A 16,534-nucleotide genomic window follows, 5' to 3' on the forward strand; every position below is an offset into this window, starting at 1 on the left:
GGAACAGGCAGGCTATTTTTAGGGAACAATCTGGGAACAAGATAAAAGTTAAAAATTTTACGGACTTAGACAGCCACTATCCACTTTTTCTCTAGAAATTGGGTAACAACAAGGAACAATGTGACACTAAGTGGAACAAGCAGGCTATTTTTAGGAATCAATCTCGAAATAAGAAAAGAAAATAATGTTTTGTATTCATGAGCTGCCGAAATTGATCGCATCTATGGTTTCACTAGTAGCAAAGAAGATGTTGATATTATTGGGAACAAGCATGTTAAATTTTGGAAGCAGTGTTTTTGAAAATTTTTTAGTTTTGTTTATCCCTCTAAAAATTTTTCTATAAATTCTTTGATATTTTTAATGTAATATATACAATTTTATCATAAATGTTAAGTGAAGAAAATATTAATTCCAGTTTTCTGTTTATTTGGGTTGTTTCTTCTTTAGTTTTTTGAAAGCTGCCGTGTCTGCACGCACTCTAAGAGAATCTCGGTTCCGCGTTGGATGGAATTGGTATTGTGTGTCCTTTAAGATTGCTGTCCAACTTTTTTCGCCATGTCTTAAAATACCTTTTAATAACTGTTCGTCTTCTTCGATGGAAAATTTTACATTCTTTGCCTTGTTTTTCGATTGAGCTTTTACTTCAACCTCCGTTTTTCTTGATGAATTTCGAGTTGTCGTGGTTCTATCGTAAACAATCGATTCTTCCAATGTGACGGGTGCTTCTTCATCCACTGATCTCACTACTTCCATTTGGATACCCTCACTGTCGTCAAGATTTGCGTTATCATCCGGCGAACACATGTTTTGAACTCGTTGCAAAATAGTATTAACTTCTATACTTTGTCTTTCGATGCTCTCGGAATCAAGCATATCTTCGTCAGAGTTTACCACATAAGGTGAAGCTACATTGCTTGTCGATGGTCCTGCTTTTTCACTTGCCACGCTCATCGATGGAAATTTGGATATTTCAGCCAAATCTTTGAATATACCTGAAATTATAAGTGAAGTTAGTGAATCTTTCACCATAAAATAAATCCTGCCTGGAAGTGCATGGGATTCGAACACAGTCCTTTGCGGTGCAAGTCTGTGCTCGAACCCTTCACACTACCACATATATTACTCTCTTTCTCTCTCAATACGGCTGCTAACCCAAGTATCGATTGACGTATAATTACAGATGTAGAACGACAAACTCGGTATACATACCTGAAATGGCTTGTTGTTGGTCCTTTCGTGCGTCTCCAAGCATTTTTTCCATGCATCTTTTCCCCTCCGTTGCCACAATTCTTGACTGTTTTTTCTTATAATGGACCTTTGCTACCTCTGAGCTATGTTTTTGATCTTCGGAGACTATTTCTTGTTCTGAATGGGATAACCTGTCAGCACTGGCGGTCTCGATAATCTGTCTGTAGCGAGTTGGATGGATGTACTTTCCTATTGCTTGGTGAACAAGGATCGTCATTGCACTTGTTAAGGATTGGTATTGAGTTCCGGCTGTTGATACCAGAAGATAGTGGCATGCTGGCTTCATGTGAGGTCTGACAATATCAATGTAATTATCCAAAATTGTAAAGACTTCCTCTGTTAGAATTAAAGTGTCGAATAGATATTTACCACTTGTCTTGAATTCTCTTTGATCAATGAAGCCATCAGTCTGCTTTGCCTTTTCGATCATCGGAAGAGTTAGATATTGAAATGTCATGGGTCTGCTGCATTTAACACGTAAAAAAAGATAGGTTGTCACGAAACGAGTGCAAAATGTTAATTCCTGCTTGGTAGGTAATGGTGTTTGCGATTTGCACTTTTCAACAACCTGCTTGAAGCCATTGATATGGTGAGGGATAACCCGCTCCATTTCTTCCAAGCTTGCCCAGCTGTCGCGACCAATGAGGGTTTCTAAATCAAAATTTCTTGTGCTATCAAGACGTTTTTTCTTCCTTAGATTATCCCTTGCCCTTCTCAAGTAAACCTCTGTAATAGTAAAACAACGCAATTTGCTTTCATTGATCCCCATCGCTTTTCTATAATCCATCAAATCAGAGATTGATTTTACATAGTTCAATGCTCCAGAGGAAGATAATTTCCATTCCTCCTCCAATACAGTCATGAATTTTAAGATGATGCTTGTCGAGCCCAAACAACAATCGATCAGCTCATAAGACAATGATGCCTGAGATTCATTGTCCCCAGTACTACACATCAAAAACTTGAGTGCACGTTTGGCGGTCTGGTTAGCTTCCTTTTCATTTTTACCTCCGCCACAGGTAGTTCGTAGCCAATTGAGAAACGCCTTGCCGATACCGTCTTCTATAGAATAGTGAGGTTTTGAGTGGGTAGCAGCCTTTCTATGAGCCATTGGTTGATTCAGTTCAATTTCCTGTCTATTGATCTCAGGCTGATCATCAAAATAATAAAGCCAGGGGTGTTTATTGTCGATGTGTTTCCGCAAGCCCCGTCTACTACCAAAGTCGGCATGTAAGCAAAGTTTAGCCGGACAAGTGAATTTACCTTTATCGTTTTCTTCGAAAATCAACTTCCGCTTTCCATTTGCTGATCCATTGAGTGAATTCCAGTCTACGAAGAGCACTCGTCGGCGTGCCATACCGGCTTTTGATAATTTAGTATATAAATTAGGTCCTTATATACTATTTTGATTCAGGAAATATTCATTTACACGGGGTGTCTTATTCTTTTAAAATAAGGAAATTTATTATCATCTTTATATTTGCAGCCTTCTGATTGGTTTACTTGTTAAACGGGGGTAAAAATTATTTGGCGCCGAAAAAACAACACATTTTGTCCCCATAAATGAGGGTTCCAGACTGAACTTTTATTCATTAAGTGGCAACGGAACTAACTGGAACCATATCAATAAAGGTAAGGAGGACATAAAACTTCAGTTTTTAGAAATATATTTAGTCCATGCAAAAGATACTCAAATTATAGGAACCAAGTTTACTTTGACTTTGGGATTTGGAAATGTTCTAGTGCTTACAACGCATGGTTTCTTACTGATTAGAAGAGTTGCTTCCCTTTGAGTCGATTCTGTACAGAAAAAGCAAGCTAATTGGACATTTATCAAAAGACATTTTGTTTCATATTAACATACGAAATTGTTCTCTAAGTATTGGAAGAAATTATTCATGTATTGAGAGAACGGTTTTGATATTGAACACACCACCATATTAGACAATTGTCATGAGACATTCTCTTTTATTTTGCCGTACATAATCGTTCTCCCACAGGATGGAACAAAGTATTCCTTTATTAAAAATAAGTAATAAGTTAAAAATATCAAGTTGGACATTTTATCAAGGGATATTTTGTTCTACTTTAACTTGCGAAATTGTTCACTGGTGGGTTAGAAGAAATTATTCATTTCTCGAGGGAATGGTTTTGAAAATGAAAAGCGAAAAAATTGGACATTTGTCAAGGGACACATTCTTTTCCATCAACAGACAAAACTGTTCTCTAAAAAGGAACCAAAGTGAATAAGTTGAGAGCCTCTGTGGAATATTTCTCAAAGTGTACAATAAAGAACATAACGGAGACAAAATTACTGTTCCTTCGATGTACATCGCGATTACAAAAGACTTCCATTCTTTTAAATACCGTTAATCATTGAAAAGTCTCTAGAGACAACAATTATTATGAATGTTTCATAAGGGAGTACCAATTTCAATCAATTTTTCTTTTGCTGAAATGACCCATAATTGTTTCAAAAAACTGAAACGAGTTTTAGAAAAGGATATAAAAACAACTACTATAAGGTACGGAAAATCTCGGAACTCGTAAAATATTTCTCGTATTGCACTCGAAATCATGCGATAACTAGTACATATTTTTACACAAAAAATACTTCACATAACAATACATACAGGTTTAATTGAAATTTCTTTTCTTTTAAATGAAATACACGGGCGCTCATTCATTATCATTTCGCACCATCATTATTAATCCATACAGTTGACTCGCTCTAATTCGAATCTCTGCTATTCGTCTCAAAAATCAATGCGATTGGGGAATTTTTTGGCGTTTCAACTGTGATAACATATGAGCTATAACTTCTCTTTTTGAGATGTGAGAGACCGTCTACAATATCCATGTCATCTCAAAAGTAAAGTAGAAACCAAGCTTTCTTCCCCCGACTTAAATTTTATCAATAAAACGAATTTAAAATTTATACATGCAGACACATGCGTTATTTTGCTTACTTAGGGATATTTCGAAAGCAAGCTCTGCGGGGCATTCCTAGCGACAGCTACTTGCTAGTAATATTTTTGGCTTCATATCCTTTGGAGGGGCAAGGTTATTTTCAATTTATTCATTTATTCACTCGCTCGCCACTCATTTGTTGTCAGTTCAACTTGGTTATTTTATTCATTAGATTTGCAATATGAACGTGTTGTATATGAGACACAATTTTTATAAGTTTATAATTTGTTTCAATTTGTTTCAATAATTTTACTAAGATTATTACACATTGGTTGTAATAGTTGTTGCTGTATTGTAGGTATCTGGTAATTGGTAAACGTCCTCCAGCTAATCCATCTTTAGATTAATTTCCACCGAAGTAATTTTTATTCCGCCACAACCGCTTGGCTATTAAATTTAGCGCTCGTTAATGCATTAATCGTAGAGCATTTAGCTAGGGTGCGTAAAGACACCCCTGTCTCACAGCCCGGGTGAAACTTTTTCCTACAGCGGGGATGAAAATTTCGATTGAAATCTCAATGGGGATAAAAATTCTATTATATTGTTCCAAGGTTAAAAAATCTAGTGGGAATGGTTTCGGAGTGCAATTTTTAAACAATGAACGTCGAATGGGGATGAAATCAAAGTCAATTTCTCAGTGGGGCTGAAAATCTAGGGTTTTTTTCCCATCAGGGACGAGGTTTTAATCAAATTTTCCAGTGGGGCTGGGGCCCCAGCGGGTCTGTGACACAGGGGTGTGCAAAGTTGTGGGTTACCTTAAGGGTATTAATTTTCGCGGGGATTATATTTCGCGAATTTCGCGAGTTTTTCCGAAATTCGCGAAATATAATCCCCGCGAAAATTTTAAAAACCTTTGGATTCGCGAAATTCGCAAAATATAATCCTCGCGAAAATTAAGTTTTTTTAGACATAATTTTCCTTTGTTTTCAGAAAAATTATACCTATTAAAGACATATCAATCGGTACACGACAGAGAGTTTTCATCAACAATACTTGTTATATCTTTAGACAAAAGCAAGTTTTTTATTGGTCTACTGTTCGATTTTTTAGTTTTGAACTTTCGAAAAAGCCCACTTCTCGCGAAACTCGCGAAATTTAATCCTCGCGAAAATTTAGAATTCCCGTCTTCGCGAAAATAAGTCCCGCGAAAATTAAATTATTTCGCGAAAAAATTGTCTCGCGAAAATAAGTTACCGCGAAAATTAATACCCTTAAGGTAGTAACCCTTGGCTGGCTCATACCAACAACTTCGTATTTATTAAGCAAATGGTAATCGATGCCTCTCTGCTTGACGCTCAGCAATCAAGAAAAGAATAAGGGTGAGGGTCTGTGAGCAATCCAGGGTGAAAGAATAGTGATACTTTCGGGTGGATAGCGATCGAAAGAGGATCCTTCGGGTCGCCTCCGACTGTGGTCACAGACTTAATTTAAAAATGTTTTCGTTTATTCCAGACCTACTCATTACCAAGTTAGGTACCCAAGAGTAACAAGCAGTGAAATAAATGCTCAACTTCCTTAGTGTACAAACTATATAGGAACATGAGGCTTCTATGGCCAAAATATTAAGAACAAGTTAAGAACATTTTAAGGCTCTACGGACTTTAAAACATCCAATTTCTTTAAGAAATTGCACAAATATACTCACAGAATGTTAAAAATTAGAACAGCTTAAGAACATTAAACAGCTTAAAACTTAAAAACTCAAAAAGTAAAGAATATCCGAAGGCTTAAAAAAATTCTGGATGTTCTTAAATAAACGAACGTACAAACACATGTATCATTTTCTTCCTTCCTTTTACTTCAAAACTACACCAACATTCATTCAACATTCAAAACACGTCTCAATCTTGCTTCCTATCTCTCAGAGTGTGGGTAGCATGCATGTTTTTCCGAGTTATGGTTCTCCCACGCGTCACTCATGTAGTTGCGAAAGATAACCATCTCTGTATCAATTGTAATCTATCTTTCTAGTCATTTTTCGACCTTATGATATTGATAAATACCGTAACTTGGTCTAATGTCGACATCCCTCGTCTAAATTCGACACCCTTTTCTAGAGCTGAAAATAATATTCCAATTCCAACTTTCATATTTAGTCAGGCAGCTGAGGTCACATAAAAAAGTGCAGTAGCTACAAAGTTTGCGAGCAAACTTTAAACAGTTATTTTCAATAGATACGACCTTTCTGAACACAAAATCATCAACTGGACAGTTTGAAAATAATTACCGGACGCGTCCGAATTTATTTTCGTATTTGATGACGTCACAAAGCAAAAAGAAAATTTTTATGAAAAAAAGCATAGACATATTATATACCAATCGATGCGTTTTTTGACTTAGATTAAGAAAAAGGTCAGTAACTATTTCTGAAAATTTGAAAGTAAAAAGTTAAAAGCTTCGAAAGTTTTCATGACGTCATATTTACACTTTCTTTAGGATCGATTTTCTCGAGTTAGGTTGAGAAATCATATATATCCACTTAAAAGTCTTCTATATCGATTTTTGAGAGCTTTCGAATGGCGGTCTTAGATTTCAATTTTGCTAAGTTTGAATTTTTGATTTTTTTTTGTCTCGGACAGGTTAAATTGACGTTACGGACATAAAGGAAAAGCGTTCAAACTTTTTATAGCAAAATTTTCAGATATGGTTGCTGACCATTTTTATAATCTACGTTAAAAAACGCTTCGATCGGTATATAATATGTCTATGTTGATTCTCATAATTTTATCAGTTAGCCTATGGGCACGCATGACGTCATCAGGTACTAAAATATTACCGGACACGTCCGGTAAGTAATTTCAACAACTCCGGTTGATGGTTTCTAGATATTTAGGTTGTATATTTTCAATTAAAAGTGGTTTGGGATTGTTCGCACCCCGTCCAATTTTTTTGTAGCCTCAGCTGCCTGTCTATCTCTAAAGAAGGGTGTCGAAATTAGAAGACGGATGTCGAGATTAGACCAACTTACGGTAACATTTTGAGACTTAAAACTCGCTCTTAAACGTTATTACTGTCCTATGCAAGCTGTTTTTGTTTGTTGCTATTTTAGGTACTGAATTCTTCGAGTTAGTACGAGAGTTTAATTAATTGAATTCAAAGGAGCCTTTGTTCAATTAAAAATACATCGTTTTGGTAATTAGCTAAAATGATTGGTTTCAAAAGCCTATTAGTAATCGTATGGTTTGGAGTGCAATTAACCCCGAAGGACTCGTGCAAATTACGGTATTTTCTCCTTTGTTACGAGTGATTAATCGTTAATTGCACGACAAAACATACGATTCCGAGGTAATCGTCAGTAAATAATCATTAGTAAATCATAGTTTTTTTAGAAAAAGGGAAAATTTTTGACATTCGAATTGCAATGCAACTTATGTACACAAAGCGAATTTCTTTGTTCTTTTTTATATGGAAGAAAAAAAATGTCTTTGTTTTTTATTATATACAGGGTGTCCCTAATTAAAGTATCGAATTTGAACATGCGATTGAGTAGAAAGTTTTATGTGCGTGTTCACAAAATTGTATTTTAAGCTCTCCCTTTTTTTACTTTGTCATTACGATTAATTTATACGTTGTAACTACCTTTTGTAATAAGCCTGTGTGATGGAGAACGTTCTTATATTTTAGCGATAACACACACACAAACTTTTCTACTCAATCGCATGTTCAAACTCGATACTTTAATTAGGGACACCCTGTAGTAAAAAAAAGTCTCTGACACAGGACTTGGGAGAGAAAAAAATAAGGGGACAAAAGTGTCCCTCCCCGCCGAAGAGTGCAAAAAGTGGTAATAGTGCAATTAACGATTAATCGCACTCCTCTAAACCAATCAGATTCGAGTAATTTTGCACGGCTGACGATTAGACTACTTTATTTCCTTCTTTGGTATTTGTTTTGCTGAGACTCAAAAGATGTATTATGGGGATGTATGAAAAGGGCCCGTGATTGTTTTGCAGAGTTTTATTTTCTAATTATTCTAGACATGTTTATTTTTAGTGAAGATTTCTTTCAGGTAATTTCAGGCCTTTCACGTTTTTTTATAATTATTTATTATTTTCACCATTTTTCGAGCATTTTTGCCCATTTTCCTAAGAAATCCACCCGATTAGAGTCTGCAAAGGCCATGGAAGCCTTATGTTTTTATACAGTTTGCTCTTATAAAAAAAACGTGTATTCTTTTGATGAGTTTGAAGACATCTAGCGACCCTTTATTTGCTATATTTGGATTGGGTTTGTATTTACGCTCGTTTACGAGCTAAAACGCGTCAAAATATCTAGTATATTATCCCGCATCAGTAAGATTCTCGCGATTCCATTGGTCGAAAGACATCACGTGGAGGTGGGATATATACCGTATCTGTCTTCCTCGCATTCGATTGAGAAAAAAAAGAAGACATTGCATATTGACGAATGCGCTTTCGAATGTTTTGGTCAAAATTCGAATGTTTTGTTTTAGAAAGACAGAAAAAATAAAATAAGAGGAAAACAGTGATTGAGAATGTTTGTATGGCGCGCCAAAAGGCTTTTTAATACTAACTTTTTTTTATAATATCAACTTTTTTTTATAATACTAACATTTTTTTATAATACCAACTTTCACTTTTATAATACCAACTTTCATTTTTATAATATCAACTTTTTTTTATAATACCAACTTTCATTTTTATAATATCAACTTTTTTTTATAATACCAACTTTTTATTATAATACCAACTTTCATTTTTATAATATCAGAATTTTTTTTTAATAGCAACTTTTTTTTACAATACCAACTTTTTTTATAATATCAACTTTTTTTTATAACACTATATTTCATTTTTATAATATCAATTTTTTTGGTCTCGCTTAGTCAATTTTCTTTTTTCACCATGTAGACGGACCTTTACAGTTCTTCACTGGAAAATCTAAGAATGTGGATGCACCACCACAGATATCTGTAAAGCCCGAAGGGCTAGATAGGCAACTTTAAGCTTTCTCCAGCAAAAAAAAGTGAAGCAAAAATTTGACTTTTTAAATTTCGTGCCGATGGATAGGATCTAGCATTTTAATTGTTTTCGGAGCGCGAGATCAAAAAAAGTAGGCAGCAAACGCTATTTCACATCTCTTAAACCGGTGAAATTGCATATTTTAGTCACGTGACTTTGGTAGGAAATTCTTCCAAACCTAGGCTTCACTTTTTGATAAAAGCCCCAAATCTAGCCCTTCGGGCTTTACAGATCTGTGTGCACCACTGGCCGACCACTGGCGAGTCTTCCTACATTTTTAGAAATATTCAACCCAATACGTCACTTTTTCTATTGTTTAAGTGACGTATTGGGTTGAATATTTTGAAAATTCTCGGAAGACTCCAGTGGTGCATATCATGAAATTAGAGAATCGTGTCATCCAGTCTATCAAAAAACCTTAAGTGGCCTCCAGGCTAGGTGTAATCGCGCTAAGACTCCTTCTATATTTGATCGATTATACACGCATAGTAAGCGAGACAAAAATTGGTGTTATGAAAAAACTTCGAACTAAAAAAAAAGTTGGTACCTTAAAAAAAAAGTTGGTATTATAATAAAAAAAGTTGGTATTATAATAAAAAAAGTTGGTATTATAAAAAAAAGTTGATATTATAAAAAAAAATTGGTATTATAAAAAAAGTTGGTATTATAAAAAAAAGTTGGTATTATAAAAAAAAGTTGGTATTAAAAAGCCTTTTGGCGCGCCATATGTTTGTGTCAATAGGATGCAGAAAATCTTTAAGTTATTTTGATTTTTACTTTTCTTTGGTTGATATGGATTGAGCAAGACTTTCAATTGCCCAGTTTGCTCTTTATTGTAAGTATCTGCTTGGAGAGTTCTGAAAATTTTTCGTGCTTTTGGAGTATTTTTTTTTTTTTTTTCCGAGAATACTCGATTTTTTATTTTTTAAGAACAACAACTATAATAATAATTATTTTAACTAAACACGACGACATGTATCTGCGACGTCAGTTCATCTTTAGGAATACAAGTCCAAGCATTTTTAAAGTAGATATCACCCTCATCTTTTTACGACTTCGTTCGTGACTAATGTATTTTTTAGCGCAAGGGTGCTACTTTCCGTTGTACTATATAATGCAAGTTACCGCATATTAATTTTTAGAAATTAATCCATTTTCAATTTCTTTTAGAAAATTAACTTAAAATTAAAATAGCACAAACAACCGAAACACAGCACTACATAAAAATAACACATAATGACTCTTGGACGGACTGTTAAAGATGAACTCGCAGACATCATGAGTTCCATCAACGATCACGTTGAGTTAGCAGACTATATCATCAAATCACCGCCCAAAGAGAAACAACACAACGCCCTGGTGAGGTGGTGCATGAGATGGTTTGTTTTGTATTACAACAGGGCGCAAAATAAATGTTGGTTACTGTACTTTCAAAATGAAGAAGCGTTTCTAAGTGGAAAACTACCAAAAGGTAAATCTCTATTTAAATATATTCTACACGTTTTTTTTATGAGAGCATACAAAATTTTTTAAGCTTTCTTGGGTTTTAAGCCTAAAAATATTCTTAGCATGTTCTTATTTTCACCATTTTGTGACCATTTTTACCTATTTTCCTAAGAAATCGGGTGTTTTTGAATATCCGCCAAGCTTTAAAATTTTGGCCATCGAAGCAATAATGATCTTGCTATTATAGGTAAAATCGATTTAAAGTTATCGAAGATCAAGGAACACAAGACACCTATGAACAAATATGAATACGTGATTGTTGTCATAGCTGTCAAACGTACCTTTCACCTCTGTTTTTTGAATCGGAAAATTTATCAAAAATGGCTAACGACATTGAAAGAATTTCATTCAGAAGTAGTAAGTGTTTTTTTATTTCTTTGTCTAACGTTTCAACCCTCTAAATCCTAACCCCCACACGAGATTAAGCATTTTTGAGAGGTATTTCCAATGTAGTTTACACCAATATAGTTCTCTTTTCTTTTCTGGAATTAGATGATATATGACTCTTTTAACTACAACATCTGCCAAAACATTATTCTAGATCCCGGGTTACTGTATGTAGAATCAAATTTAGAAACGAAGAAAGTGGATTAAATTCATCCAGATTCATCCAATAAATTGCGATTTGCAAATCCTCATTCTCTGAAACAGTGCTGAAAGGCCGCGTTGCCTGAAGTTAATAGCATCTGCTATAATTACTTAATTGGTACCAAGAAAAAAATCAACTAATTGTAATGCCACGATGTCGGTCTAGAGCCTGCCAAAAATAGACAATTCTTAACCTTGCTGAATAAGTGTTTGACCTATTGTTTAATTTGATTTTAATGAAGAAAGATGGTCACAATCCGATACAGTACATACCAGTGGATACCCCTTAAAACCACATACCCCTTAAAACCCACAATGTTGCATTTTTGGCTTTCATAACTACCAGATTTAATTTTATGTGGTATGTTTCACTTTTTTACAACCTCTTATAAATGTTGTTTCATAAAATACCAAATTTTAAGGATTTTAAAGATGCTAAAGTATCTTAAAATTCGAAGTTATTCAAAATTTTATCAAAAATCCCTTCAAAAAATCAGGTTTTTTGGACCTAGAAATTACACAATTGAATTTAAGGTCATAAAACCTATACTTTTTAGATACCTATACTTATGGTAGGTATGAAAAAATCATTTTCATCTTCGTGAATAGACCCCAACGAAAATGACAGGCCCTTAAAATTCTACTTTAAAGCACTTTTATGGTGATGATCAATAAAATCTGAAAATCGACTTTCTCAAAACCTGGTCATGTTGCATACCAAAATGTCACAAATTTGATGGAGATTTAGAAAAACATTAGAACCATAGGTCAAAAATGGAGCGAATGAAGGTCTTGGCCTTTCGTAGCCGTGTTTGACGAAAAAACCACACACAATTGCATTATGGGCATGAAATCCTGAAAAATGAAAATATTGTTGTGGGAATGAATTTCTAGCAAGTCTTTGAACCATTGAATCACGAAGCAACACCAAATTTGTATCCATCAGCTTGAGTATCCCGTTAGCAAGGGTCGGACTTTGTGGTTTTTAGCCTTATTTTTGTAGGTTTTAAAGGGTATTTTGATTTTAACACATATTTTGGAGATCATTTAGGTACTAATGGTATATTCATAACATTAGTAACTTTACAGTGAATCACTGTTCAAAATTTGAGGTCAAAAGAACTTTTTTGTAAAAAGTTATTCGAGAAAAACCATTTTGTAGGTTTTAAGGGGTAAATAGCTAAAACTGCACTTTTTCACTTCCTCGTGAAAAACTGAAAACTGCTTTCTACAAAACATCACTGCTAGGGAAGACAATCATAGACAACGTACTTTCAACACAAAAAGTTTCAGCCTTACACTCCAACTAAACAATGAGATAGAGGGTACCACTTTTTATTGTGGGTTTTAAGGGGTATCCGCTGGTACATGACATTATCAAATTTTCTTCACTTTCATCTTGCGATTTCCATAAGTAGATGTGAGGTCTTTGTAACAGACAATATTTTTTCTTTCAGTGGTCATCACAAGTTCAACAAAAAGTTACAAACAACAACAACAACAACAATTCACCATTCCTCTTAAACAATCGAAAAATGCCTTCAAGACCAACTACCATACCAAAAGATATAAATGAACTTTTACTTGAAGCCGATACCAAGCATGAGAAAAGATATGCAAGTTTACAAGAAGTTTCCACCACAAAACGAACATCTATATCACCATTGAATATCCACCTGGAAATGCTTGAACGCCTGGAGAAAGCAGCTGCTAAGAGACCACTTTCTGATGGGTCAGATTATGACATGGGAGGTTTTACAGGACCAAGGTTCAATTACTCGCATCAGTGATTGAAGATTAAAAACAGTATAGTTGTTGATGGAAAGTCACTCCCATTGAGTGAAAGGAAATTGACCATGAAAAGCGGATTAGCAAAGTGAGCCACTTGATAATCGGCTTACGTCATAATTTTCCAGATTTTGAAATTTATACGACTATACGCCTTCCAATGTGTGTATATTTAAATTCTAGGAAATACCCACGTAGTTTAAGGTTTCTGTTATGTTTAGTTCATTGTAGAATATCGTGGCATTATCCCTTTATCTCCTCTTTATCACAGACCCGAAGGCTCTGTTGCCAAATTAAAACCGCAAATTTGTTCGAGCTTTGAGAGGCTCGATGATATTGGTTTAAAAGAGTTCTCAAATAGAACCATGGAATAATTTTTGATAATTTTTTAATTTTAGGGTAGAATTCTAAACTTGATTAGATTAGACAACACGGATTAGTATTTATAATGTGTTTTAATATCACATGTATTTTAACTGATGACAAACTTTATTTCTATATTTGAGTTCTTTTCATATTATTTTATCTTATACAGATTTTACAGGACAATATTATCTTTCTTGGTTGATGTAAATATTATTAAATGTATGTTTTTAGAAATAAAACTTAAAATTCATTCTTAAAAAACCTTTACGTTTCCTGGAGTTGGTGATATGGAAATTAGCTTCCCACATCCATTGGCACCTCCATCTTACAGGAAACTCGACCAAAGGAGTCCTTCCGGTGAAACAATACTCAATTTTAAAATCATCTCATTTCCACCTGGGAACTCACTCCACTCACGGGACGCTGCGCTGTAAACCCCGTGGTTTCGCTGGAGGATCTGCGGAGGTTGGCCACTTTTCTTTGGCGACACAGAGCCGACTATTGGGTAATCTACCTTGAAATTTCAAGGTAGTTTACCCGAGTCAACATCGATAGAGTTCGATACGGGCGGGGGCAGTTAGGGCACCCAGGCAAAAATAAATCGATAGAGGCGGCTGGTCGGTTTGATTTTTACGAAACAAATCGTCAAATAAATACTTGCGCTTTTTGAAAAAATGGCGGAAAGTATTATAATAGTTTGGAACGGTGAAAACTAGTTTCAATCAGTAATTCCGCCCCTTCAATTTTTTTCGTTCTTTCTAGTCCGTGGTAATTTTCCGGGGGTCAGGATTCGATTATCAGTTAGGGTCAGGGTTGCTAGTAACGGCTTGTCACTGTGCCGGGTGCATACTCGGCGCCTTGGGCCCCGCAGGGTTGCTAGTAACGGCTCGAATTTCAGTCAGGTTTAAAAAGGGGTACTTTTACCCTATTATAATAACATTACCCCCGTCTTTTGCCAGTTTGGTATAATATGTTATGAATTTCGTGATTTTGCTGTGCGACGATAGGAGGGAATGGATCTTCCAAAGAGAGCCCATCTAAAAATCCATCTGTACGGTAACGAAAAGAAAAAAAATCGAAAGGTTTAAAAAATGGTAGACTTTGCTGCGGCAAACATTTGGCTAAAGCTTCAGATGCATCCGGCTGGTATTTTTTTCAAGTTGAATAGTGACCAGGGGGGGTCTCGAACCGGGAACCTATAGGTTCCGAAACCAATGCCCTATCCACTAGGCCAAACCGGCTGCCGAAAATTCGTTATTTGGGGTTACTTATACGAAAGTCTTAGTACTATATATAAATAAGTCTGACTGACGAGTTAGGCTAACTGTTATGATCGCCATTACTCCGAAGAAGCCACCACACGTGTGCACCGCCGGGTGGGTGCACCACCGGCCGGGTGAGGGGTTAGGAATGTGCACCAGGGTGGCTTCGCCACCCTGGTGCAAATCCCTAACCCTATGGCTACGCGCTCCGCGTGGTATACGCGCGCGTCCCGCGCGGCCGGATGCATCTGAAGCATTAGCCGAATCTTGCGGCACCGATGATTGATTGTAGTCATTGATTAGAGGAATGTGCTTCTTGTTTATCGAGTGATCAGCAAGTCTGTGAGGCAACCCAAAGCCAAAGGCTCCTCTTTCGATAGCTATCTATATACTCGATCCACCAAAGAGGCATCAAGTACCAAGTATGAAGTCTGGTATGACCTGGTATGACCTCTGCTCTGGCCAGGCTAGGAGAGGGCGGAGACAGGGGGGTTGTTGGCAGGGGGGTTGACAACCTTAAACCCTGTCTTGCGCACTGTATAGCCAGAGGTTATCTGGCACCCGATGTAGGAATTTTCTTCCGACACGCTAAAGCTCTGAAGGTCGGGAAAATTTGGCCCGCTCCTCAGCATGAATTCGGAATTTTAGTATGTTTTGAAATGGGAAAAAGATAAAATATTTTGGATATGGCTAACCTGGAAGAATTTATTCCTCCCCTTATTGAGTGGAAGAAGAACTGTTTCTCTGTTGTTGTTTTTAAATTTTGGCTTGGCCGACCCTCGATGATATGGACTCCGTGGTTGTTGTTTGTTGTTTATGAATACGCATTGGTGGTCAGGGAAATAGAACATTGATTTGAAATGGGATTGTATTTTAAAGGATTTTATTGTTGGTAATGGTAATGTTAATGACTTGTAAAATGTCAAAATACATCGACAAAACTTGACATTATTTTTATGATGCACTTTAACTGTTTTTAATTTCTGTGCTACAATTAAATACAGCCGAGAAAAAAGTCACAGATTTTTTTTATTTTTTTTATGTGAAGAGTTTGCTCCTGTTTGTCAACAACTCAAGGGTGAAAGACTTGTCATACTTGTCTCCAACATACTTAAGATTAAGAGCCTTTAGATATCCCAACTTTGAAAAAATACACAGCCAGTAAAATATAGAGCTTTTGCTTAGTAGCATCGTTGAAGAATTCTTTCAAAATCTCAGATCTTTACTTTTTATCTGGTTTTTCATAATTTTCATCTCAGGATTTTACAGCGCTAATAGTTTTAATATAATTTTAGAACGTTGTTAAATTTTTCAGAATTTATGATGCAATTATACGATATTCCTAACTGCGTACGATTATTGAATTTTGAAATTGTAAAAGTCGACTTATTTCCATTAAATTCTAGTCTTGAAATCCTCCTTCTTTTACATCCCTGTCTCAATAAACCGGGTGATGTTTTAAAGTTTGTTTAATTTTGTTGCCTCTGGGTTCTCTGCAAGGGAAACTTTTTGAAGAGGCTAAAGGGGTATTTTTCTACCGGAGACGAAATTTTTGCCAAGTTTTCCAGCGGGTATGTGACACAGGGGTGTTTATGTTAGTTCTTTCGTTAAGGGGTGTATCAAAAAATTGCAATTTGGAAAAAAAGTTTTCGAATGTTCTTTTTATAATTCGAAAGTTCGATTTCGAACGCAAGGAATTCGAAACCGGAAGTAAAACAAGTTCAAAACAAAAACTAATAACTAAAAATACTCAATGCTTAAATCAGACAAACTTTCCCGAGCAAAAACAATTTTTGAACTTTTTATTGAATATTCTTAGAGAGT

General features: G+C 35.5%; 2 protein-coding genes and 1 long non-coding RNA gene across 3 annotated transcripts in view; 2 read left to right on the forward strand and 1 right to left on the reverse strand.

The window, feature by feature from the left end:
* The window catches only part of LOC136820461 (uncharacterized), a 46,609-nt gene extending 46,299 nt beyond the window's left edge, over positions 1-310 (forward strand). Inside the window, exon 3 of the long non-coding RNA XR_010848589.1 lies at positions 96-310. This is a non-coding gene — a long non-coding RNA (uncharacterized lncRNA). The remainder of the gene's footprint in view (positions 1-95) is intronic.
* A 107-nt stretch (positions 311-417) lies between these two features.
* Positions 418-1,985, reverse strand: LOC136820466 (uncharacterized). Its single transcript, XM_067076648.1, has 2 exons — positions 1,210-1,985; positions 418-992 (listed from the first exon to the last, which is right to left on the reverse strand). Exons 1-2 carry the CDS (start codon positions 1,856-1,858, stop codon positions 424-426), a joined length of 1,218 nt encoding a protein of 405 aa, XP_066932749.1. The 5' UTR covers positions 1,859-1,985; the 3' UTR covers positions 418-423.
* Positions 1,986-10,374: 8,389 nt separating this feature from the next.
* Positions 10,375-13,376, forward strand: LOC136820453 (uncharacterized). Its single transcript, XM_067076639.1, has 3 exons — positions 10,375-10,671; positions 10,894-11,063; positions 12,752-13,376. Exons 1-3 carry the CDS (start codon positions 10,437-10,439, stop codon positions 13,082-13,084), a joined length of 738 nt encoding a protein of 245 aa, XP_066932740.1. The 5' UTR covers positions 10,375-10,436; the 3' UTR covers positions 13,085-13,376.
* Positions 13,377-16,534: the final 3,158 nt, after the last annotated feature.

Source organism: Clytia hemisphaerica, unplaced genomic scaffold, assembly GCF_902728285.1.
Source record: "Clytia hemisphaerica strain Z4C2 unplaced genomic scaffold, Clytia hemisphaerica genome assembly, whole genome shotgun sequence".
NCBI lineage: Eukaryota > Metazoa > Cnidaria > Hydrozoa > Leptothecata > Clytiidae > Clytia > Clytia hemisphaerica.